At 35.0% G+C, this 26,513-nt stretch overlaps 1 protein-coding gene across 4 annotated transcripts in view; it reads right to left on the bottom strand.

Moving 5' to 3' along the window:
• Positions 1-26,210, bottom strand: part of CEP170 (centrosomal protein 170) — a 75,505-nt gene extending 49,295 nt beyond the window's left edge. For all 4 annotated transcript variants that reach the window (XM_009644695.2, XM_035900265.1, XM_035900266.1 and 1 more), the window contains exons 1-8: positions 26,079-26,210; positions 21,075-21,164; positions 15,308-15,386; positions 14,612-14,670; positions 14,338-14,500; positions 12,069-12,203; positions 4,588-5,064; positions 1,506-2,152 (exon numbers count right to left, since the gene is read on the bottom strand). In XM_009644695.2, the coding sequence (XP_009642990.1) occupies positions 1,506-2,152; positions 4,588-5,064; positions 12,069-12,203; positions 14,338-14,500; positions 14,612-14,670; positions 15,308-15,386; positions 21,075-21,164; positions 26,079-26,183 (1,755 nt within the window). In that variant the 5' untranslated portion in view covers positions 26,184-26,210. The remainder of the gene's footprint in view (positions 1-1,505; positions 2,153-4,587; positions 5,065-12,068; positions 12,204-14,337; positions 14,501-14,611; positions 14,671-15,307; positions 15,387-21,074; positions 21,165-26,078) is intronic.
• Positions 26,211-26,513: the final 303 nt, after the last annotated feature.

Genomic DNA, 26,513 nt, shown 5'->3' with positions numbered 1-26,513 from the left:
GGATATCCTGAACGGATATTAAAGACCACAAATAATTTCAAATCTTATTAAACATTAGACATATTAACATTCTTACAAAGTATGTAAATTGTCTATTTCCAAATGTTATTCTTTTTTCTGGGTTACAAATAAACCCTGTTGCACTATACTTAGCAAAAACAGGACTTAAACATTTTCTGATGCAATTTAATTGAAGATTTGTAACTTAAAAATTAAATGCATATATTTCTAGTCACTAGGTCAAAGCAATGACACTAACATTCACTTGCTTCTTTGGAATGCTTTCAGTTCTCAGAAGTTCTTTGAATATAGACTCAAAGAAGTCAAAAGCCTCCTTTTCAGAATCCTTAAGAAGTGAAACCATTGTTGTTGTTATTTTATTGAAGGCAGTTCTCATTATTTTAAACTCCCCTCTCCCAGATGGTCCATAAACACCTTTTATAAAATAAAGCCATCTGTAACAGAATTTCCCATTTCCTCACTATGTCAGCATTTTTCTACAAACCAAAACAGTGAAGTAAGTTGTCTTTCAAAAAATATTTTTCAATGTCTAGCCAAAATTCATTCTAAATGTATGAACGTATTTGTTTAGCTCTGAAAGTTTTAGGCACACAAAATCAGTCCTTAGATAATTCTATAACAAGTAAGCAATGAATTTCCTGCTAAACTGGCCAAAAACATTGCCTAAATTTGTATGCCAGCAATCTACCACAATGGATGGTTTAACAAAACACAACAATAACGGAAAAAGTCGTCTTCAAAAGTCAGTTAAGCCAAATGATTAAACATAGCTTCTCCTACACCCATATCTTCCTGTTGAATCCAAAGAAAGAGGTATTTGCAGTTATTTAACTGCAAATATGATTTGTATTTGTATTTATATTGTTACCAAGAAGCAAAAGTTACTTGGTCATCATAAGATTCCTAAGCCTAATGAAGCATATACCTATATTCAAATCAGGAAAATGACATTGCTATCATATAAACATTTTTTGAAAAATTAAAGCATTCTTATACTTACTCTTTATAATGGATGCTGAAATTTAAGTTACTGTTACTAAATATACTTTTTTTTAAGTACTGAAAACATTTACAATCTATTTCTCTATGATAACTTGGATGGAACCAATTTATATACTGAAAACTACAGAGACCATAGGATTTTAAGAACAGGTGAGTATTTCCACAGGGACATAATAAATTCAAATCTAACAACTTTCATAAAAATACCAGTTAATCGAATTCTGTTGCCTAGTATTCTTACAGTACTTCAATCTTTTGAAAACATTAAAACTACGAAACTAAAAGAACAAGCAGTATCAAACAGGAATAATTTTTGGCCAAATGCCTGCTGCTGCTTTTACAACATTCCACATTTCATCATTATGGACTGGCTTAAAAACTTGTATTATTGCAGCAGCTTTAATAAGCAGAACTGAAGTGGTAGACTGTTGCCCACATATCATATACCACTTCCACATCAGTATGCATCTTAGGTTGCTCACCTTGTCAATCATTTTACGGGCTTCCATTTCTTCAGAATTGGGATTTTCCAACTCAATAGTGTAAGTACCTTTGTCACTCTGGTCATCCTCATTGTCCTTTTCAGTAGCAGCAGAAATATGTTGGCTTTTCAACTTTTTGTCTGTCTCCTGGTTCTGACTAGGCCTATGGCCAAGGCTTCCTGAACTCCTTAACAATGCAGCCTGTAAGACAGGTAATGCAGCAGAGGGTTCTTCTGATTTTTGTTTTAAAAGTTTTGCGTGAACACCATGTACTGCTCTGTGATGTGATGAGCTAGCTTGCACAGATGAAGGGACTGCTTTCTCTCCTGATGTAGGTTTCACCCTTTCAGCTCGCACATGAGGTGTTGGAGATGGAGATTCTGGGCACATAGCTCCTACATTCTGAGAAAAAGAGTAAGAACGTCTCTTTCGAGGATGGTCTTCGTCAAAAAACTCAATCATAAAGGCAGTCTGACTCAAACCAGCTTGCTCTTGCTGCTTTTCTGTGGAATGGACTTTCTGGTGTGACTTTTTCAGCTCTGTATGATGATGCCTTAAGTGTTCTTCAAGTGCGGCCCGCTTACCATAATGCCGGTGTGCACCAGCATTTTCTGAATCACTTTGTGTACCATCATCATGTTTATTCCCTACAAGCAAAGCAAAAGAATATATAGCACAATGCAACAAAAAAGCCCCAACAAACCAACCCAACACATACAAAAGAAACTGGCAAACTAAGAAAGAAAGAATTTCAGATTGGTTTTCTGTTTGGACTTAAAAAAGTTGTGGGTTTGTTTTTTTTTTTACCAGCTATACTATAGTATGTTTCTCAGTTATATTAATTTTATTACACAGCCAGTTGATTATAAATGAGTACTGGAACATTCTAAGCAGGGTGAAGAGGAAAAAGAAAACCCTGCAATAGTCCTTCCGGTAGCTGAAAATACCCATTGAGAGCCACAGTTAAATGTTGTTGGATTCCTCACATATTTACAACAGCTTATGATGACGAATGTCTACTGAATATTGGAATGAATTCTTTATTACTCTTTCCAAGAAGTACAATGAGTTTTTCCATCATTCACTCCCCTCAGCATCTGATGTATGCATGTAAAATGGTTATTACTTATTAATTCCACAAACTACTTTGAGATCTATGAATAAGGAATATGCATTTAATAAATCATATATATGCATATAACTATACTTTGTAATGATACCTAAAAATGCACAGAAGGCTGGACACTCATACACAGTATGTCACATTTAACTCAGAGGAACTTCATGTACAATGGAAGTGTCTACACTTTTAAGTTTTAGCTCAGTTCCTGGGAAAGAACAGTTGAACTCTCTTAGATCAAGCCTTACTTGTGTATACATAGAATGTAGATTTTTTTTTTTATTATTATCAAAAGGATAGGGTTTTTTTAAGTTTTTCGCACATAGTTAAGATGCACAGGTACTATTCAGTTAAATAGTAATCACATACTGGGAAATCTTACTTATCAGACACTGAATACACAGTTGAAATCCTAACTTACATTCCTGTTTGCTACTTATTTGTACAGTGCCTAAGAAAATGATGTGTTGGTTCATGTAATTCCAAATAATAACAATAAATATCAACAACACAGTGAAAATCATGTAACATAATTTTAGCAGTGTGCCTTCAGTACAGGATATTGTAAGAAAAAGCTGAGGAGAAAAAATAAGGTTTGTTTTTTTAAATCAAACTCTCAAAGAGGCTAGGTATATTATTTACCTTTATGATTTGAAAAAGTACAAGTAATGAGTGAGAAGACAGAAACAGATCACAGAAGATTACAGAATTCAAGTATTTATTATGGCCATATGCACACCAACTTACACCTCTTTCAGACGAAAATTTATCAAACTTTGACGAGTTTCTGCCAGGAAAAGGCTAAGGCCTTGTAAACAAAGCCCTTCCTATTTATCGAAGTGACATGACTAATATTTTACAGAATGTTCATGAATATAACACAGTATCATGAAGACCAAAGAATGCTCTATGATAGACTCTAGAAAAAATAGTATTCTATTACCTTAATGCTAGCACATTGATATAATTCTGTTTTCAAAATTTTATTTTTTAGCTTAATTTGGAAGAGTCAGCCTTAAAAGGCAGACTTCTGATCAGCAAGACAATCAACATTGTACCCAGTCCCATCTGGTTTAAGAGCTAGACATGATAATGTTGCAGAATGAAGAAAAATGGGAACTGCAGAGTTAACCTGCTGAAATTAAAAACCAGAAGTAAGAGAGACTTGAAAAAGTTCTTCAGAAGTTTTCTTTCTGAAAGTTTGAATGTCACTGGAATCTTCATCTGAACATTAAAACTACTTTCTTGTCTATTCTGCTAAGTGGCATCCAAAAGGAAGTATACTTTTCATACGTTTGATTTAATCTTATTTGAAGTGTCACCAGTTGCCGTAAATGAACATATATAATCACCTGAAACTCCATTCAACAGCAGCATTCTTATAAATACAATATTCTGCAAGCTTAGTATAAAAATTGAAGCTCTTGGTCTGTTTCAGATTTGTGACTCAAACTTGACTCCAGCATACATGATCCATTTAAGCAGAATAACTATATGATGTGTTCTTTGCCATAAGTGATTTTCTTAGAGCACATGAATATTCACATATGCTATTGGAAGAGTTGCTAAAAGCATAAACTGAACTTTAGAGCTTTGATTCTAAAAAGCAATTCAGCTTTTTACAGTAATGCATGGGAAAAAAGTTAAGTATATAAAATTTAACTAAGGTTTGGGTTTTTTCCTCTTCCCTTTCAAGATCAATGTTCTCAACACCTGATGTTTTCAGCTGGACTAGAATATCTCCAATTTGTATACTTATTGTAAGATGATTCAGGATTTGGTTTTCTATCCTCTTTTAAGGACTTAATACTGCAATCAAATTTCCCAGCACAGATCCTTGTGCGCATGTGGAGTATCTGTGATTTCAACTGAACTCCGCAAGGGCTCAGGGATCCACTCACTGGATGCTGGTGAGGAATCGTCACTTTCAGAAATAAGCATAGCTGGAATTATTCACTTTACCTTTCAGTCTCTTCAAGTACACTGGAACATCACTCTTAATACTTTTGGAATCCTCTTCTGTTGGTTCCCATATCATTCTAGGAGGATTGTTCTGTGCTAGCCAATCTGCTACTTTGCTCTCTGCAGCCATCATCACCGTTTGAAGCCCAGGCAGGTCCTGACCACTGGAAGAAGGCGGCTTTTTTGACTTATGACGCTGTTCTGATGTGAATTTTGTCACGTGATCTTTGATTGTTACTTTTCCTGGAGTGTTGTCATCAAATTCAATGGTAAAGGAAGCATGCCCTGCACCTGCTGCATGGGAGCTTTGGGTGTCTTTTGTTGGAATTTCGTGAATAGTGCTCTCTGCTACTTGTGCAGGTTGCTGAAATTCTTTTGTAGGGATTTCAAAATAACTTGGCTCCCTACAGAAAGGGTAAAGTTCTTCACTTGCAGCTGCAGATTGCTCCTCAGCTTGTTTGGCATCTGTACTGCATCCTATTAAGAAAAATAAAAAATAGATTTCACAATACTTCGGAATTTCAGGTTCTTCAAGAGGTTTCTGAAGCCCTGTAAAGGCCACTTGAGTGATTTCTGGAATAAACAGTAAGACTACGGAGAAGATTGAGCAACGCTGTTCTGGAAAATAATTCCAGAATTACATATAAAACATATTACTGAAAAGAGAGCACAAACTTTGGCTGTAAGGAGCGTACAGTGGCAAAAAACTCACTTAGAATTTGTCAAGGGAAATCCGCATTCCAAAAATTTTTAGATGATATAAAGGTCAGATGAGTTATTGGCACATGGAAAACAGGTAAATCGTATTAGAGAAATAGTTGACATGATCATCAGTGCAATTCCAATCTACTGGAAAATCGTCAAATCAAGGTGCCCCCAAAATGAGTGCAAGTGATCTAGCTTTAATCTCCTGCAGTGCACAGCTGGTATATTTTGTTTGGCAAAATTCTCTGGAAAAACAATTTACACATTAACGCAAGATGAACATTAATTCTGGCTTGAAAAACTTAACACTGATAAGCACTGGAAAGCGTTTTGGAATTCAAACACTTTATGTTTCTACAAAAGACAAAACCAAAGAATCAAGCTAAATCCTACTGTCATCTGCTCTTATTTTACTTGTTTCCATAATTTGTAGAGGAACAGAAAAAGTAGTAATAGCTGGAAGCATGCAGAATATTACCAAACCATGCTCTAGCTGGGTAAAGAAAGCAGAATGTGGAAAAACCATGGGGTGGTAATTGAAAATCCCACTATATAGCCCAAACAAAGGTTAAAACTTCTTGTGGTTGCAGCAAAGCTACCAATATGCCTTTAAGAAAACAAACCTTCTGGTTGCATTTCATGAGCCAGTAAGCTAGCCAAAATATCTGGTGTAGAGATGTGCTATAAGCAACAGATGCTTGAGATGTTAGCAGCAATGGCAAGTTACATTCCAGCAAAAGATTTCTGCATAGTTCCTACGTGATTTATCATGAATCACATTAAGATGTTTAAGAAATCATTTTAGGTTGCCAAGTAAAGGAACAAGATGCAATTATTAGATTTCTGCTGCGAAAAATAGCCACATCGTATCAGCTGAGACAGTTAACATTTGTCTATGAAACTATCATATAATAAGGTAGCAACAGAAGCATTTATACTAGAGTCAGGAGTTTAAGGGGTAAAGGATGCAGGACAGCATAATGCGCCTATGCTGTTCTTCAAAAACATGTGCTTCTTGTGAAGATTTAGGAGAAGGTTAAAAATTAAAAAAGGATGGTAATTTGATACAGAGAAATAAAATTAATTAAGGGACAGCATAATAACTGGAAAAGTTTATAAAAGAATGATGTTATGGAGTGATAACAAAAATAGCACACATTCTTTATTATTGCCATGCTTGTATACCACAGGATAAAATAACTGATGCAGGTAACACAGCTGTTTAAATTTATTTTATCTAAAAGTAGCTGTTGCAAACAAAAAATGTTCAGAATTCAGACAGTTTTTGTATTGTGCTGTTGCATTCCAAGAATACCCTAACTAATGCTTTTCACTGCACTGTCAGCTACGTCATCTCTGTGGGGTAGTTTTCAGGCACTGCAACAGCAACTCACTACTCCTCGCCCTGGGAAATGGGATGCCTTTTTAGTCCCCTTCCTGAAAACACTTATGCCAGCAGACAAACAATACAGAATGAATCTATTTTACTGATGCAAAGGTCATTAAAAAAGCTTCTATGTTTAGACAGAGAATGTACAGAAATAAACAAAAGTCACACATTGCAGCTATTAGATTTTAGTAAACTACCCTCACTCTCTTTTGGTTTCATCCAGTTAACAAGCTGGAATGGATCAAGCTCTAGTAAGATCAAATCTAAAGCCAGGATCCTTACAGTATGCAACACTGTCACTCCCATCAGGGAGCCACTTCATATGCACCTTATTTTTTCCCTATGATTCTATTTAGAGCTTCAAGCCTACAATTTCATGCAATTCCTGTAACCAATAATTAAGCAACATATAGTGCTCAATGCTCCTTCAAAAGGTAACTGGCTAATACAGTATGTTTTGAGAAATATTTCTATTTTTGGGCCAGGTAAGAGCAACCTACTGGCCACACAATAAACAATATTTTTCAGTAAACACTAAATAACCAGTTGATCACCATCTTTTGAAAATTACAAGACTGTAGCCAAACTGCATCAGTTTTATGGCAGGCTTAGGATGAGAGGATCTTGAACACTGGCTTGCCAGCACTGATGGAGAACTTCATAAAAAAATTTTCTCTGTGAGACTTGCTTGCACCACATTTATAATTTGAAATCAAGTGTTTATACTATAATGATATGCACAGTATTTGATTCTAATATTTTTGATTAAACATGCTATAATATAATTTGAATTGGAATTATGACAGTTTAATCAAAACAAGCGAGAAACTGAACTACAACTAAATTTATATTTTTCTAAACTAGAAAAATTCTTAGAAATGATATAATGAAAAATATCTGAAGTTCAAGTTAATTGCTTAAAAAACCTATTTTCAGTCTGAAGTACTTGCATTTTTAGAACAGTTAAATACATCAGAATTTATTAGAATAAGGAACTGAAAACAATGAAGAAACAAAAAATTAATATAGAACCTAATATGAACCACTCCGGAATTTTTCACCCAAATTTGAAATGCAAGTCCTTACACCTTTCTAAGTATTACAAAGAGTGATCAATACAATAGCCTTATCTTTGAAATCCTATTACAAGTCATCTGCCAAGATGAAGAAAATTATATATCAGACTAAATGCTGATCGCTTTAGGAGAAAACCCTCAAGCAAATACTGAAGATAATGGTCATCACAGCTCTATAATTTTTAAACAGAACAAGCATAGTATCTCTACGGCAAAAAAAAGCAGGTTTTTTTGGAAAATGAGGGGATGGATGGGTTGTGAATTGCAATCTCTTGAGGAACTGAAGAGATTTCTGAACTAGCAAGAGTGAAAGGAAAGGGGCAGAAAAAGAACCAGGGTATCTGTAAAGAAGCAGCTCTCATTCTACAGAGGTCCAGAGCTACAAAAGACAACTGTGCATCAGTTTCTACAAGGCATGAAAGGAAGCTGCTACACAAGCGCAGTAGGAGAGGCTAGGAGGGAAAATACATAATATTTGGGAAACCATAGGCTTAACCAAATGGAGATTCAGGGAGATTTTTTACTAGAATAGTCTCAGAGATGATAATCAAAAAAGCAACATTCACTTTGTGACATTAGCAGAACTGATCACACATTCTAGGACTTTTTGATTTTTTAAGTTTTTATTTCTTACACAGACCAATAGTCAGAATCTTAAGTTTACTTGTCAGCCTGGACAAGAAATGTCATAGGTGTTCCGTGCTATTTATCACTATCTATCAGATATGCAAAAAATTCCCGTGTGTATGAATAAACTACCACCTGCAAAGATATGATGAAACCTCAGAAAATATTTTGCACAGTCTTCAGATTTTCTAGAATTTTTTTTCTGCCATAAATGTACAATTTTAAAAATAAATCTTGTAAAAGAAAATGATCTGAAATTGAAAAAGCACTTATTGAAAAAATGTCTATAAACTGGAGCAAAGTATTTATTTGCAGAATTTCTTTTTTTTCCTTTCTCTTTCTCTCCATATTACTACTTTTTATTTCCCACTTACCTTTTAGGGGCTGGTGGTTTTTTTTTTTGCTTTATGGCTGAAGCATATTTTTCTTTTGTTATTTAAAGACAAGATTGTGAAAAATACATGTAATGATCCACCTAGTATGAATAAGATTACCTTTTAATGTTGGTCATGGTTTTCTCAGATTGCTGGTAAAATTCTACAACTACTACTGATACCAGCAGAGAATACAGTTTTTGCTTTTCTAGGAAGTGAGAGTGTAACATGTGACAATAATAATAATTACAAGCCTGGTAAACTTGCCAATAACATGTAAGTTTAACAGCTGCAGCATAAAGTCACGCCATAGGTGCATATGCAACTTTTCATTTTAATATGGACTAGTAGATCTACAGATCATTAAATTAGAGCAACATGCATGTCTGAAAAAAGCAGAAAGATTTTTTTCTTTTTAAAGTTTTCCAGGATATTCTGCTCTGTTTGCAAATAATCTCCATTAGTGAGTTTCCATTGCCATAGAAAGACAGTAACACTGAAGTAATCTTATTAATTTGAGACTGTAAAGACTAATTGTCTATGGTTGGCTTAGCAGAAAGAAATCTCCCACTTCAATCTCCTCATTAAACCTTGCCCCATCTGTTATAATTCATGCCTTCTTTTCTATTCAGTGAATAATCATGTACCAAATCATTAAAGCATGAAGCAGATTCTTCACAAGATTAATTTGTTAAAATTATATCAGGCTTTCTTGATTTGAGTTACTGAACAAAAGTTTAAGAACTTCCATATGTGAATTCACCTGTAATGCACTTAATTTTAGGCAGTTTATATTAAGAAGCATGCTCCAAATTGGTGTTTTAAATACTTAATACAATTTAGCCCATGGAAGAACAAATAATGGCATCAATCTTGAATGTTTTTTATTACATGAAAGTTCATTTTTATTTTAAAAATATCCAAACAGGACAGTCTTGTGCCGTTTCCAATTTCCTTTCATTAAAGCGTTTTTCCTTATATTGATTTCCAATCATTATACTCATCTATGTTATAAAACCTAAGTGCATGAAGAAAATATATACTAAGTTGATGAAAATTAACTTAATGTTTTCATGGAGTGTCATTGTAGGCCAAAGGGGCCCAAAAAGCTTATGTTCTTATTTTATAATTGTATGAAAACATTCAGGATATTTTTTTGCACACTTCTACACAGACATAGTTAGGGTTCTAAAGTTGAAGAAATGTGTTCATAGAGGCAAATGTCAACTCCTATCTGGTCCGTCTTCTCAAGCTCTCTGCCAACACTAGTAAAACCCATCTACAACGGTCAAAAACCAGACTAGTAAATCATACAACTAATGTCTACTCAGAGATTAAGTGACTGAGATAAATAAATCACCTGTCTATACATGGGATTTTAGTTCCACATCCTCTCAGACTAAATTGTTTTGCAAAAATGTCAGGTTTTGGTTCTCTCCCAACAGGGTCTTCCTGTAACATTTCACATAAGCTTTTGTTTAGTATGTGCTTATTCAAACTAAATTCCACTCCTGCAGATTTATTAGTCTTTCAGCTTGCAGAAATAGAAGCTATTCCTCCACTCTACTTAGATAAACTCTATTCTTAGGAGATAAATTCATGATTAAACAACAACAACATAAACAAAATGGATTTCTAACATATGTTGTACATTTTAAAAAAAAGAAATGTTGTATTTGCCAAGAAGGCTCCAGGCCCAAATTTTATTTTTATATATAGTGTATGTATCTGGAAATCAAACACACAAAATCAGTGAAACACTTTAGAAAATTTTAGTCCATCTTCTCGATTCATCATTTATCTTATGATGACTTCACTAAGGCAAAGCATGGCAAAAATATTCCCATCACTGAAGTTTTGTCTTACTTTCTTTCATCTGCTACTGAAACAGACTGCACCTGCTTGATTAGTTTGTGAGGAAGTTGGAACCTTATTTTTCTTTGAACTTAGGAATCAAGACAGAAGAACTAATCACTTTCTGAAAAATCTCTTGGTAAAATAAATGCAAAAGCATGTAAACCATTTGATGCAATACTGCTTCTGAAAAAGGATCTGATCATCCTTCTGATGTAGAATACTAAACCTATACTAAAAAGCCTCCATAGAAGCACACAATAGCATACTCATGCTGCATACAGTAGAGAAATTTTTCACCAAAATCCAACCAAATAAGAAGGCATTCTCTAACTGTACTGCATTATGATGCAATTCTTTTATTTGCGACAAAGTTAAGTTGCACAAAAACTGTCGCTAATTTAAATGTTTTCACCTGGTTTCTTTCTACTAGTCCAAATCTTAAGGCACTTGCTTTACTGTGTAAGTCATGACAACTTTAGACTAATATGAAAAATATCATTAAAGGCTATGACAAAAAGTTAACTCCAAAGACATTGACTTAATTACACTGAAGTGTTAGTTTAGTTTGATTTTACATGTTTTTAGAGTTTACTCCAATTCCTGCTAAATAGGATTCATGATAACCAAGGCAACTACTATTACAGGAAGAGAGAAATCTCCACCTCCATTAAAGTACTTTAAAAAATTCCAAACTTAAAACTATTGGGCCTTAAATGCATATCTCAACAGCTAAACAAACATGGTTGAATTTTGTCCTAACTTGACTAAGTTTTAAGGTTATTCTTTTTATTAGAATAGCAGTCACTTTATTTCTATGCTTGATGATACATTTAGAAATCTAATTATAGACACTGAGATAGTTTTAAGTTTTGGCAATACCTACTGTGTATAGATAAGCTGACTAAAAAAAAAAAAAATCTGTATTATGGGAAAATAAACATTACCAGTTTAACTTGTTTAAATTTAGACTATGCAAACTTTTACTGCAAGAACTATGAAATCTAGTTTCCACTAATGTAGCATTACTGAATTACGGGAGAGAATGTTAGCATAGATCCCTTGTATAGCTAAAAGTTGAATACAGAAACAACACAGCACCATTTATTTTCAGAAATTATTTTGATAGAATATCCCCATGCAACCTCTAATTTTGACAGATATGGATTAAACTGATAAATAAGACACACTGGTTCAGGTAACATTATTTGCTATATTTACTGATAACAAATTGTATTATATACTAGAAAACTGATATATGTGAAATTGGTCTCTGGAAATGCATAGTTTCTCAAACAATGTATTATTTTAAACTAACTTAATTTTAATAGGCTTTAATCTATGCAAACTGTCTATGAAACTTCCAAACGTTAATAAATCTTTACCTCCCCAGTTAAGAATATATGTACTTTAGTAAAGTGCACAAACCCCACGAAAATAAGACAACAGACTTACCTGAAGCCCCCGTCTCATGCATTTTTTCTCCATGTTTGCTATCTGGCTTACAGCCACTTTTTTCATCAGCTTCATCATCACCCCACCAGGCTGGCTGTCCATACAAAGGTGTCCCACGAGGCATGGCAGAAAGATCTATAAAATCAGCCCAAAGCACAGGAAATCACTTTTCTGTTTAGTTGTGATATTAAGCTAAAGTAACAGGAAGAGAGAGTCATTTGCTTGGATCGTTTCTCCTGGAAGCTGAAGTGAATTGGCTGCATACATTTGTCAAAATACAAAACAAACTTGGAGGCTGGATAACTGATCTGGATTCTAAATATAAAAGCTTACTAATGACCCGATCAAAACTTCTGGCACAAACGTTTATGCAAAGGCAGCTGACATCTCTTATTGCTACTCTGATGTATCTGTTAACATTATTTTCTGCTTTCAATTTGAAGTCATCAGCATAGCAGCACATTCCTAAAAGCCGTCCGCTGCTGTTTCTGAGAAGATTCTCACTTTTACCCACATTGACCTTTCAATGAAATCTGAACTCACAGCATGAGAAACTGATCAAATTTTGCCATGTTGCCAAGGTTCCAAATTGCTGACAGCTACTGCAGAGTGCTGAAAGTTACCTTGTTTAAAACATTACTGAGCACAACCATTTTTTCCTTTTTGTTAAAGGCAATAGTTAAATTACAGTACAATTTAAAAAGCTGTTTCTTATATAGGATGTATACATGTGATTAAACACATTTAAACGTAAATATTAAATAAGAAAAATGGATATAATTAAGATTTCTACCTGGATGAGAAATTGACTGGATTAGTTTTGACCTGATCTCTTGGGAAAATACTTCATCCTACTGAGATTTAGCTAGTCTAGTATCATACAGATGTTCTGAAGATGCTTTAAACAGTCTTTATATAAAATAACATGATCTGCCCAAATCCAGCTTAGTAGCTTGTCTGTTACTTTGTCTATCATGAATTTCAATATTTTTATTCAATGTTTTACTCACTGCCATTCCAAAGATGATAGATAATTTCATAGCCATGCCGAAAGCTTCAATATGATTTGAAGATACTGAGTATTTGGTTTTTAAAACAGCATTACACTGTAGTCAATACTGAATTGTTTTTAAAAACGTGATGGCTGATGCTTGTGCACTGAATTAGCAATAGTAAATAGCTATGCATATATACAGCAACAGTGAGAGAACCAATCCCCAAAAAGCTTCTGAGAGTTGCATTCAAATATAAACCCCTATTGTTAACTTTGACTTTTATTTTTGGTAAAGTAAAGAGAAAAACGGAAAATGAGGTAAAAAAACTCCACTGTGCCACTTCATGAAAATTTAAGAGGACCCAAATGCTGAAAAGCCATATTGAATAGGAACACTGAAGTACTGGATAGGCTTTATATACCCTTAATAGGATGCTAGATCAGCCAACAAATTAACAGATTAATTAGATATACCACAGAATCCTATATGTGGGGAAGAGAACTCTTTTGAAATGTATCTTCCCGAAGAACGGATTAAACCTATACAAAACCATACAGCCTTGACCTAAGGAGTCAGACATAGTCAGCTCCATCTTAAGGAAGCAACAATACCCGATTCCTTTCTCATTCTTGTGGTTATCTCCTGTATTAACAGGTAACACAGTAAGTTACTAGAAGATGAACAATGAACTTTTAAGCAAGCATCACACTGAAGTTAAGACACCTGCAGCAGAGCCACCATGACACATTACCTAAATATGAGAGATGATGTAGAAACAAGACCAAAGCTACAGTTTCTACACATTTTCACACCACAATAGAACACTTAAGTTCAATCCTGATGTATCTAACAATGAATGCTAATATCTATAAACAAACAAAACCCAAACCCATTTAAATAGGAAGGAAAAAAAGGTGCACTTGACAATCGTGGTGGTAAAAAGCACAAACTATTCCTGAACAAGTATTTTCAGTTAAACTCCAAAAATTAGCAGAAATGCTGAAAATCTGTGATTTTTGGGAAAGAGAAATGCAAAAATCTGACAAATGCTGATTAAGTATCCCTTTACGAGTTTTCGTAACATGTGAATGTTATGAAAATAAAGTAAAAAAGGCAGAAATTCAACTCCAGAAGTTACTAATTACAGTTAAAGTATGTTTAAAATATCACATATATGGAGTTTTTACTGTCTATATAATTTCACAAGCATCCTGGCAAAGCAAATAAATATCCTTTCCAAGTTTAGGTGCTTCTGCAGCAAAAATGAACCTTACCCATTGATTTCTCCTCAGATTTCAGTGCTTCTGTAGTTTTGTGGTGCACTTCAGCTGTGGAGTCTGTTACCTTGGACTCTGAGGTTTTGGAGCTGTTTTGCTTTGACCCTTCTGCCTCTGAAGATTTTTGAGATAACTGGAGTTGGCTTGTGAATTTTTCATGCTACATGACATTAAATAGAGAAAAAAAAAAATGCTTAAAGGGTGAAAAAACTCCTATGTTACCAATAACTACACAATGACAGAAGAACATCTAGGAACTGCACGTTGTTACCTTAAGTGCTTCTTCAGGGACTCTCATCTCTCCCCTGACGACAGTAAAAAGATTAGTATGTAGGAAATGCTAAGGAAAATACTGGAAAGATTTCTCAATTCAGAAGAGGATTTTATAGAAAAGCACAATTCTGCAACCTATTCAATCTGTTCTGCCATTGGAATGGTGACACTTGTTCTACAAATATATTACTGTTAGGACTAGCATGTACTATCATATTCATCAAAGAAAATGCACAAAACAACTATTACTTGTAAATAGAACATTGAATAGATACCTTAATGTTGCAATAATAAAGTTGGGTTTTTTTTTTTTAATTTGGTAGTTTGCTGAGAAATTACTTGTAACCTTCTCTACTTGCATACAAGCTCATATGATACAAATACATGTGTTATTTGCCACCAAGAAAAGCAGTGTTTCTTAGCAACACAGAAGTTACACATTACGTTTTAAATAGTAATTGGAAGTTGAGGTTTCTTGTGGTGAGAAACAATGAAATGTACTTTATCAAAAGTTCTGATCAAGGAACAGTATTCTAAACCCCATCATTTTCTCTAATATAGGCATTTTTGTAGTAACGAGATAAGTAATATTTCAAAGCTGCTTCTCAAATAGTACAAGAACCCTCCATTTAACACAACCATACTTTTAGCAAGAAGTGTGTCAGGGCATTATGCATTTTTATGACAAGGATATCATATCCAAATCTCAATTTATCGTCTAACTTCAGAGTGATGTATGTCTGTTCTGGAATCCTCACATCATTCACAAACGTCTACAGAAATAAATGAGGACAGAAAAAGATACAGTTAAATTCCAAAATAATAAAAAGACAAATCACTTCACTAATTTTATAAGAAAGCTTCCAGCATGGCAAATTTTCTATCAGTGATTCACTAGGGAATTAAACTATAAGCTCAAATTGCCATCTGCTTCACAAAGTATTTCAAAAGAAAAGTTAATCACCAGTCACTAACCAGGCTGCTGCCATCACACTGGACTTGAAAAGTTTCTTACAAGTTTCATCTTCTTAGCAGTATTTACTGAATTGTTACTTAACATTCCCTCAAATTAGCACCTCCACTCATTATTTTTCTTCTGGTTTGCTTTTTCAATCCCAAATAGCTGTCAGAATTGATTTATCATCACATTTGTACAGCATTTAACATCAGATATGAGAGTTCTGAGGTAGCTTATAACTTCTACACATTGCCAAAGGACTTAAAGGAAAAATGGACCAAGTTAGCGCATCCAAGTAATTCCAAATAACAGTGATAAAGAATTCAATATATTACAATTCTTGAAAGAGTAGGTTTAACAACATTTGTAAGGAGAAATAACATTATATCAGATAGCAGCAAAGCAAGGCAAATTCCATAGGCTTGACAATACCTTTTGAAAATTCAGCTACTGTACAATTAGTAATTCTTTCCTCCTTGAAATCACTGTTGGAAACATAGTTAGAGAAATCAGACAAGCTTTCAGTGATTTGGAGGAGGATTTATGTACCAGAAAGTTTGCCCAATTTCAAGAGACGTATCAGTTGTGTGTTAAGAGGCAGAACAGATTACTGACCACTCCGATTTTAAGGTCCTGATCAAACCTAACAGCGAAAAATAACAAGGAATTTGCAAAAACATGCTGGGTTAAATTTCAAGAGAGCCTGAGGTATACATGATGACTAATTACTGAGGCAACAAGGAAGAAGACTAATACACGTTCAGGTCAAAATAAATCTCAGAGATGTAATTTGGAAGACGTGAAAAATTTTTCATCTCTCTTGGAAAAAAATGAAATGAACATAAATAGGACTTGAAGATTACTCAAGCCCTGAAGAAAATTCTAGAAAGTCACCTACATAAAATTCCAAATCAGACATAAGCCCTTGTAAGAACCAGAAAAAATGTTTGTACCTTCATTGGAACTGATCTGCACGTTTAAAGACTAGTTTACGGTCTTGGAAGGTAGGCTGTCAGCACCAAGCAAACTGCCCAGGTTACTACCATCAGCAAGTCTTGAAGTTCCAAGTGGTGACTTCAGATACCAGAAACCAAGGATGCTAACATGCTAAGGTTGGAGAGAACGTCAGGAACCAAGAGTGTTTCTTCTCACAATTCGCCCTTTTGCTATTGGAGGGGATGCTTAAACCTTCAGGTAGATACCTTTCCCGGAACCTGCCACCTCCCAGTGACAGCTCTCAAACTGACCCTTCTGCTCATCCCAAGCCATACCACTGCTCTTAGAACTCTGCAAATTATGCTGAATCTCTAACTGTGAAAGTGAATTGTTTCTAACACTGAATTTGTTACTTACTCTATGTTGTGTCAGTATCTTCAGAATTCACTCAGTGATAGAGAAATAGAAAAGGGTGAAGACACGTTTTGTCTAGCAGAATAGAATATTAAGCTCTCGATTAAAAAACCCTAGAGATCAGGCTACAAAGAAAAAAAGAAAACAGAAAATGTAACTACGTAATATTTAAGACCCTTTCAGAGTTACATATCTTTGAAGAATCTTTCTACAGTGTGAGCTGATAAAAAACTTCTCTACAGCATCTTGCCTTAAACTATTCCTCAAGGCTCAATTGAAATCTGCATTGAGAAGCTACAATTTACACTCTAAGTTCCTCTCCCCTGCATTTGTCCCTGGCTTTCTTGAAATCTTTCCTCTCCTTTTACCCAAAAAGAATGTAACATCTGTACTTATGAGAATGTAGCATCTTCCTTGTAAGAAATATGAATAATCAGCTATATGTGAAAAGTCTCTTGTTCCTTGGTGTTACGTCCTTCATCTTCTTTTAAAATCCAAAGTGAAGCCCTAATTTAGGGCAAATCAAAGGCAAATAAAATATTTATGAATTAGCTAGTATAAGACTGTTGCATTATTTTATGAATTATTTATCAATTGTATATTTTCCCATACCTTAAAAAAATGTACAGCTTCTTGCTCATTTTTACATTTCATAATAACTACATGTTAATACTACCTATAGATTAAATATCCAGGCTGCCTTTCTGAAACACATTTCCTATTGGTTTGTGCCAGTTTTGGAGACTCAGAACATTGCAACCCCACAAGATCATCCTACTTCAAACTTAAGAATTCTACAACAACATGTACATGTTTCTAAGGAATGCAGCAGCTGAAATCTGCCATTTTTTAAGCCATTTGAAGTTAGGGGCACACACACACACACACACAAAACTAAACTTAATTATTCAAGTAAGCCAAGAGTGTGAATCTTTAAACACTTGTTTTGCTCATCTAAACCCAGTATTAGACGAAGTCCAGAAAGACAGAAACAATGTCCTTCTCCAAAACAGTAAAGGGATCTTTTGGTTTATTTTATTTTTCTAAATGAAAATAATGGTTATTTCATTATTTTAAAAAATGCTTACCTACTTCATAGAAAACATCTTCCAGCAGAAATAAGAATTGAAGGTACAACTATTTACTGGTTTGTAGGCATGAAACTTTGAGTGGTGTTTAATGTACATTTATTGCACTTTAGCACTGTGAGAGTCCTGAGCAAAAAACAGTATGAAGAATACTCTCAAGGTGGCTTGAATTTTATTGAATCACCAAAATTTAGGCTGCCTTGTGGACATGTATGTATATATGCAAATGCATTTTTTCCTCCCAGGTCAGAGTTCTGAAATTCATGTGCATGCAATATACTCAACCCAGAGAACTCTGAAGGCAGTGTGTGCAGTTTACAGCCATCCTCATGACTGAACTGATGGCATACAACAACCAAGTCTCAGTTCCTTTGCCACTGGAGTTTTAAAATTCCACCACAGGCTTTGGGATGCAAGACAAAGCTAGCTTGAAAAAGCTAGTTACTATGGAAATAAGGAATCCTTTTCCCCCTTTAAATCACTCCATACACATTTTATATATTCACATAATTTCCAAAGCTTTATTCTTCAAATAGTGAGAGTCTCTCTCTTTAAGCCTTCACAAAGTTTGCTGAGCATTTTGCAATCCAGTCCTAAAACATCAGTGTGAAAGGACTTCACTATTCTGTAAATATCCCCAAGAAGAATGTTATTCAACAGGGGCATGGATGTTTGGCAATTTTTCTTGTATGTTTTTGAGGTCACAAGTCAAATGAGAAAATACAGTTCAACTCTGTTGATACTGGTGAAATAACAGATTATGTCTTGCCAACTGTACACATTTTCTTCAGAAAAGAGAAATTCCTTAATTTTTCTTTTTATGAAATTAAAGATAAGCAGAAATGACCAGGAGTCATCATGATGGATTATTAGAAATAAAACTTCACATCATGTAACTCTGATTAAAATTTACTTTTGCTTTATTTTCAAATCTAGATGTATGAAGTCCAGGATGAAAACTGCTGTAACGTTTTCACTGAATTGAGCATGGATCAACCATAGAGGTAAGAATATTCAGGAATTATGGCATCAGGTGCAATTACAGTTCATCTAGTGAAAGGTTTTGGGCCTCATAAAACTCAAAAGAAAAGCGCTGTATATTGGTAGTAGCCATTTCCCACTAAACTCTGAATTATCTTGAGTGGTTAAAGTGCATTACCACAGGAATGGGGTGGTCCTGTATACTAAGAAAAGTATACATCTGTTCTCCAAAGAAACGGGACTAGCTGGGGAGACACAAAGTAAAAGTTTGCTCTTGATGAAGCAAGCAAAATAGGAATGGGTAGAAGCTGATAAAGCATTAGAAGAGGGACTTGGCTGTTAGGGAGGTGGTGTTCTCAGTGGAAATAGCAGGTAGACTAGAAGAATTATTGCCTAAGTTAGTAGTTCACTGCATGGTACAGGCATCGCATATACTGTTCTACCACACAACTGAGTATGGTGTTACAAAATTATGTGTTTCTTCTTTCTACCTGAAACCACATAGGTAGGGGTATGTAAGAAGAGCACAGTTGGAAGGAGACAGTAAGGGAAGCACTGAGAAGACAAAAGAGCAAGGACTGAACTCCTAAGACTTTATCTTCCCTGTCCCAAAGCTGTGGGAAGAAAGAGTTCCTTTGATGTCTCTGGGTAAACAGCTATAGAGCAACTAACAATGCAAACTTGAGAATGAATCAGGTCAAGTGAAACAGTTAACTGAAAGCTCTTTTTCAGAGGCAAAGGAAAGAGTCAAACAAAGGCCTTTTAAGACATTTTTTTATTAAATTCAAGTTTTGTGATAAGGCAAAGCAAATCTGAGGGTATGCCTACTGACTACAGGAGTAACATGGAATTAGGGAATAAAATCTAATAGCTCAGCAAAAAATTACTATGCACTGAATTAATTTTTGATCACTTCCTTGAAACAGTGCACTGACTTTCAAAATACAGAGGTATATTAAATATTTAAGGAGCAAAGTTCTTAGATGTCTACAACTGTTCAAAGGATATAACCCTTCAGGTTACACTGCTTTCACATGAAGTTGAGAGGCTGACTCTTTGGAAGGCTAAGTTTGTTACCTTAAAATACAGAAAACCTAATAGAGACAGGCTTAACAGGGTTTTTATTTTGAAATGCACTTCAATATCAAATACCAAAGCCTAAACCAATGCTAACAGGCAGTAACTTGAGATTTCTTCTTCATCTTCTATTTTTTTTAAACATTTGACAAAGCTATTCACTACCAGTAGTTTTCTAAGTATTAATTAAGAATCACAGGTGAACTCATGATTTTATTCTGTACACATTCTTGACACAGCCAAACATTTAAAGTTATATAAAATAACAACCATAACTAGTGTGTATAAGCAGCTCATAAATAAGTATCAAAAGGGCTACAAAAATATGAGTTACTAAGTTTTTAAAAATATATTCTAATACTCAAAACACTTCATAAATGGTGAAGCTCACCTGGAAAATTGTACACTCAATTCCTAGAAAAGTCTTAAAATGTAAAATGTCATATGAAAGTTTCTTTTGCTCATAACCTTCCATTTTTCCTATATTAGTTTGACACACAGTATTCATAGACATTTTGACAAAAAGGATACTGAAAAACTAAATACAAATGTAGAATTAGTTAAATAGGTTTACATACAACATGGTTATTGAGTACTTTTTTTTCCCCCCCACATAGGAACTACAGTTTAACACTCTCTTCTGTATGAAAAAGGCAGGAAAAAATAATAGCATATGAAATAAAAATCCATTTCGTAACCAGATATTTTAGAGATTGAAATATCATTTTTGTACAATATATTCAAGAACCTTTTTTTTTTCTACATTTCTGAAATACAGAAGAGTATTTTTATTCTTTTGAGGTTTTTCCCACTGCCAAGGCCCTCTTTCTAATGGAATTTACTGCAGCCCTTTAAATAACATGCTGTGGAAGACCCCTGCAAAAGCTAAGTTTTCCTTTCGAATGTTCCCCCATTTCCAATCTTGTCATACTCTCTTTGCTCAAAAAATCCCCCAAACAAACATGCAAAAGACCATGGGGAACTACACACTTCTGATGTTAACTTACCCCATTCAAGCTGCCCAAATCCTTCACCAAGTGTTCATCCGTAGAGGCATCATAGTTAAGTACAGCATGTTGCTTGTCCACACTTCGTGACTAAAATATAATTTAAAAAAATTATATAAAATATTTCAAACACAGATCAAGACAGCATTAATGGCTATTTCTTGAAGTAGCATGGTGATTTTCTTTCTACATAGTACATGTATTCAAATGATAGAAAAAAGTTAGTCCCATATATGAAAAAATTCAATCCCAACTCTGGCCCCAGGTGCCCATAGCAGAATCTTAAAATAAATTCAGAACACATTTTCTTAATGTTTCCCCAAATGTGATTAAAAGTCAGGTCCAGCCACATCTTATCTAAAGATTTTTTTTTTCAGTTCACCATAGTATCACTGATATTTAATCTAACATGATCAACTTCACCTGTATTTCTCTCTCTCCTCAACTACACACATCTTTCAAAATATGAATATGATTCTGTGGTATTGCTCTTCTCTCTGAAACACACCGCTTCCTGTCATGCATCAATAAATCTTCCATTATGTTGCCTGGGACACTTACCATTACAAGCATTGAATTTGTTTCTCCTTGATCTCAATTTCCTAAACAGATTAGCTATAGCCACTTCACTAAATGTCTGAGTAGTTCCTGAATTATTATTCCCACTTCAGCATTTATTTATTAATTAAGTCTTTATTTCACATCCAAATGTCAACTCATAAATCAGGAACAATCCTTGTTACTATTTTGTCCAAGAACACCAACTCCCGAAGAGCTAAGTCCCTCTTTTAGCACTTGCCTGAGGTGCTGACTTCAAGCAAGGAAGAGGTAGGGCTGGATGTATGCTTCCTTCATGCATGCATGTGGTCAGCACCTTGACATCTAGAAGATTTCCCAACTGGATAGAGTCCACAGCTCATCTTCCCCAGCTATGCATACTTGATCTCAGTCTGTTTGCTGACAATTCTGCTAGTGCAGTATCCTGACGTGACTGGATAGCAGCAAATTTCTTCCAACAGCATTCTTTCCAGTTTCAGGTTTGCATATTCTATCCTTGTTACTCAACTCATCATGCAGGACTATATAGCTCTGAAAATGGTAAATTTCTGCCCAAGACTTCTGCGCTTGTTTCTGTACCAGTACCTGCAGCTTGTCAGTTCTAGGAGTCCCAGGTTATCAGTGCATTACCTAGTTCAAGGCATCAGACCATGCAATCATGACACCTAAGGAAATACTTTCTCTTCTCAGAACCCCACATTTATCATCTCATTCCTTCTTGATTTCTTAAGACTTGCTAATATTATTTTCCTTTTTTCTTTTCAATTTACTTCCTTATTCTTCCTTTCCATGTCATCTTCTGACTGCTTCACTTTCTCCTCAAAGAAGTGAAATCACTCCTTTTCTGCTTATACTTATTATGTTCTTTTTCAACTTTTCATTTGAGCCAATTTGCTCCGCAGTCTTGAGGTGCATAGAAAGGGGATCAGGATATAAAAGGGGAGGGGAGAATTAAGGAAGAGACAGACAAATGAACAAGGTCCACACCAATAAAAGCTGCACTAGTATACTACATCAGTTAAGTGTTCTTAATGGTGGATGAAGATATACCAGTATAGTTAATTTTCTACTAACTTAGCAACCTTTCTTCAAGCAAAAATAAGCTATCTCAGGAAAATCAAATTCACTGATGTGGGTGTTCTGCTGAGCCTACAATGTCAAGCAGAGATTACACTTTTCCACGCTCAAGTAATGCAGCAATGCAAGCACTAGAATTACCCTGTCTTTACCTAGGTTATGGGAAAAATTTCTGAACTTCTTTCAGTTATGTTACTAAAACAAAAATTGTATTCGTAATCAATTATTTTATTATCTTTATGTGCTACTTCCTATTAAAATGGAAATGACCCAAAAGGTCCTTAAAGCTTCATGCTATTTTGTCACATCTTCCGAAACGGTAAGAAAAATTACTGAAGTCTGTGACTTTTAGAGAAACACCTGGAGAATTCTGCAGAACATTAAGGTTCTCCTCAGATTCAGATTACTTGCATATAATTGGACACATTTTTACTTATTATTATTTACTTATTATTACAGGTGCAAAGATTGTGCTAATCTTTCAAACCCCACTTTTCCTCCTGATTTGTTATTGCAGTCTTCCATTCAAATTTAAGCACTTTAAAAATTAATTTTGTAAAACTGTGGTGCCCTGGCTGGCAGCTAAGCACCACACAGCCACTTGCTCACTCCCCCCTGCCCCAGTGGGATGAGAACAGGAAGAGCAAAAGTAAGAAAACTCATGTGTTGAGTTAAAGTTTAAGCAGTGAAGGAAAGAGGAAGAAGAAAGAAGAAATAAAACAAATCAAGTGATGCAAAGGCAACCACTCATCACCTCCCACAAGCAGATGAATGCCCAGTCAGTCTTTGACAGAGGTTAGCTTCCCCAAAGTCCCCTCCCTTGGTTTTTATTGCTGAGCATGACATTATATGGCACAGAACATCCCTTTGGTCAGTTTGGGTCAGCTGTCCTGGTTATGTTCCCTCTCAGCTTCTTGTGCACCCACAACATAGTCACGTATGTGTAGGAGGAACAGAGTGAGACACAGAGAACGCCTTGAAACTCTGCACACACTGTTCAGCAACAGATAAAATATTGGTGTGATTGTTATCAACAGTGTTTTGGTCACAAATCCAAAACATAGTACCAGAAGGGCTTCTATAAAGAAAATTAACTCCACCCCAGCCAGACCCAGTACAAAGATTTATATATGACTGTGGAAATCATAAAAATCACAGAATAACTGTGCTAAGAGTTGCATGAAGATAAAGAAGAAAACTCCATCCTCAGTTGAAATAAATTTGTAACTGGCATTATTTTAGACAAAGTCTCTTCAATCTAATCCAGACTACTATGAAAATGTTGAGAATACAGAATGTAAGAGTATTCTTTAGAAATAATTTTGATATTATGAATAATGTAGAATTTTTCACCTTGCAGATGATTCTCCCACCAAGATTCAGGAAGTTTTCTAAACATAATCGTGAAAGAAGGGGAAATTGTGGCTTTTATCCACAAGCAGGATGATGCACTGGAGCAGCTAGCTAAATACAAACACTGCACACTCTGAGTATATTTACAAAATAGCCCAGTTAAGGCAAATCCATATTCCCAGATATGAACAAAACCTCTGTTAGGAGAACAGTGTTAGGTACAGATCTGAGGTCTAATTCTATCATGCAAGCAACAGCGTTGAAACACTTTTTAATAAGGCTTTTATAACATTTTCTGACAAGAGATTATGAATAAAAGCATTAAATTCTGCTTTCTTTATCATGCATTGTCCACATGCTTTGCAGTAAGAGAACAACCAAGTTGTCAAGAGTAGAAAGGAAGGCCCTACACAAAGAGCTATACATACAGAACAAGAACACATTATTAGCTTCTCTTTTGGTGGGTTCCTCCCCCTTCAGCAGTATGTGGTGTTACAGTCATACTGGCATGTAGAGCTAACGTAACAGCAGGCTAAAGAGAATGTTCTTGAAAATCACCAAGCCCATTGACTCTTTTTACTGCCTCTGAAGTCAATACACAACAAATAACATTTCTAAGTGACTGGAATCTATTCACAGTATTAATCAGAGGCATCTACTTATGAAGGTGATGGTGACTGAAGTTTTGTAGAACAAAATAGTAAGTGCTTGAGGATTCAGCTTCACTCTAAGGACAGATCAACCATGGACAGATGGCGGCACAGGGGAGTGGAAAAGGAAGAAAAGCCTCCCTTATTCAGACACAACAACCCATTACAACAAGCTAGTGGTAAAATAAAAGCATTTTTTGATTATAATTTTCTGGGCAGGAACCAACAGGCTGGGTTTTTTTGGTTGTTTTTCTTTTGGTTTTGGGTGTTGCAGTCTTTTTGTGTTTGTTACTATTTCCCTCATAAATCACCAAGACATCATACTACCTGTATTTAAAGAGGAATTAAAAGTATTTTCAACTACTTTCTAACAGGAAATGTATTTCCATCACCAATAAAACCTCTGGATGCCTTCTGAGGCTGAGAGCCAAATGTAGTTTACTGGAGATACTACATTCTGAGTAATACACATAAAAATAGGTTTCTAAGCACTTCATTTGCAAGTGAGATTCTAATCCAGCCATTAATGGATGCATATGCAACTCTTGGGAACAAAAAATCCAAAAGAAACGGTTTTATTGAAAGGTATGAAGGGTTGAGAATATTAGTTTTGAAGTTGAATCCTCTTACAAGTTCTACAGTAACCGAAGACAATAATTCAAGAAGAAACTTCCAAAATATTACCATTACCCATTAAAAAATATATATATTAGAAAGAAACAGCTCTACAGCTCTGACAGGGCAAAGTTCATGCAATATTGCTACATAGCAATACAGTTACACTCCTCTAGGTGTTCTGCATGGTGATCCTGCAAGTTGAGGAAGCTACTGAAGTATCAAACTATTTTGACTAAGACTTGTATTTTTACAGTTCCACTGAAACCATTACTAAGACTGAGTCATTCAACTTCCTTAGAGAGAGAGAAATACTCTTTTCTACTAATTTCACTTGCACAACAAGATCAGGACATGGGGATAGGGTTACATCAAATCATGTGTCTAAATTAGATTGCAAGTCGCAGAAAAAAAGAAAGCTTTTTTCAAAAGCATCCAGTGCACTTAGCATTATCACATTTTATGGAGTACAGTCTACTTTCGTTACTGATCATGTTGCAAAATTTTTTTTCATCTTCTATTCTTGCATTCTGTATGTGATTTACATGAACAAAATGTGATCCTCTGCACTGCGACAGTAACTGCATGATTGATGGCAATATATTTAACCTAACTGTTTCTATGAACACAGAAGATTAATCAAAACAATCACTCCCCAACATCTGGGGAATTTAATTTTCAAAAGGAATATAAAACTGGTGCATTAAGTTCATGATTTGAGCAGTTGCACATGGACGGCTGATGCAATTACCTGTAACATCAGCTCACAGTCATCTCTTCCAACAAAAATCATTTCTCGTGGCAGCCTATGGCGGGTGCCTCCACTGCTCACCAAAAACCAGGATGTTAAGCTCATTTTCTGCTTAGCTGATAAATCCTTGGCAAAGCTACGTCATCCTGCAGCGAGAAAGAGAAAGACAGAAATTCATTTTAGTTATTTTTAGCTACAGTTCCTGCTTAGCAAACACCGTGAGCAGAATACAAAAAGCCTCTGAAAATACAGCATTCTCAACAGCATGTACTGAATCCAGCAATCACAGGAAGTGACAGGCTCCAGATTTACATAGTCTGATCATGCAACTAGGCAAATGTAATTCGAGGTAAGCTTCTTCAAAATGAACAAGCAGCTAGTTAATGCCAAAGTCATACATCAAGTTGTCAGAAAACTTTTAACATTTGACTGCTT

This window comes from Egretta garzetta, unplaced genomic scaffold (genome assembly GCF_000687185.1).
Source record: "Egretta garzetta isolate BGI_Z169 unplaced genomic scaffold, ASM68718v1 scaffold248, whole genome shotgun sequence".
NCBI lineage: Eukaryota > Metazoa > Chordata > Aves > Pelecaniformes > Ardeidae > Egretta > Egretta garzetta.
The sequence above is the reverse complement of the archived record's forward strand: the minus strand, read 5'-3'. Positions and strand labels throughout refer to the sequence as shown.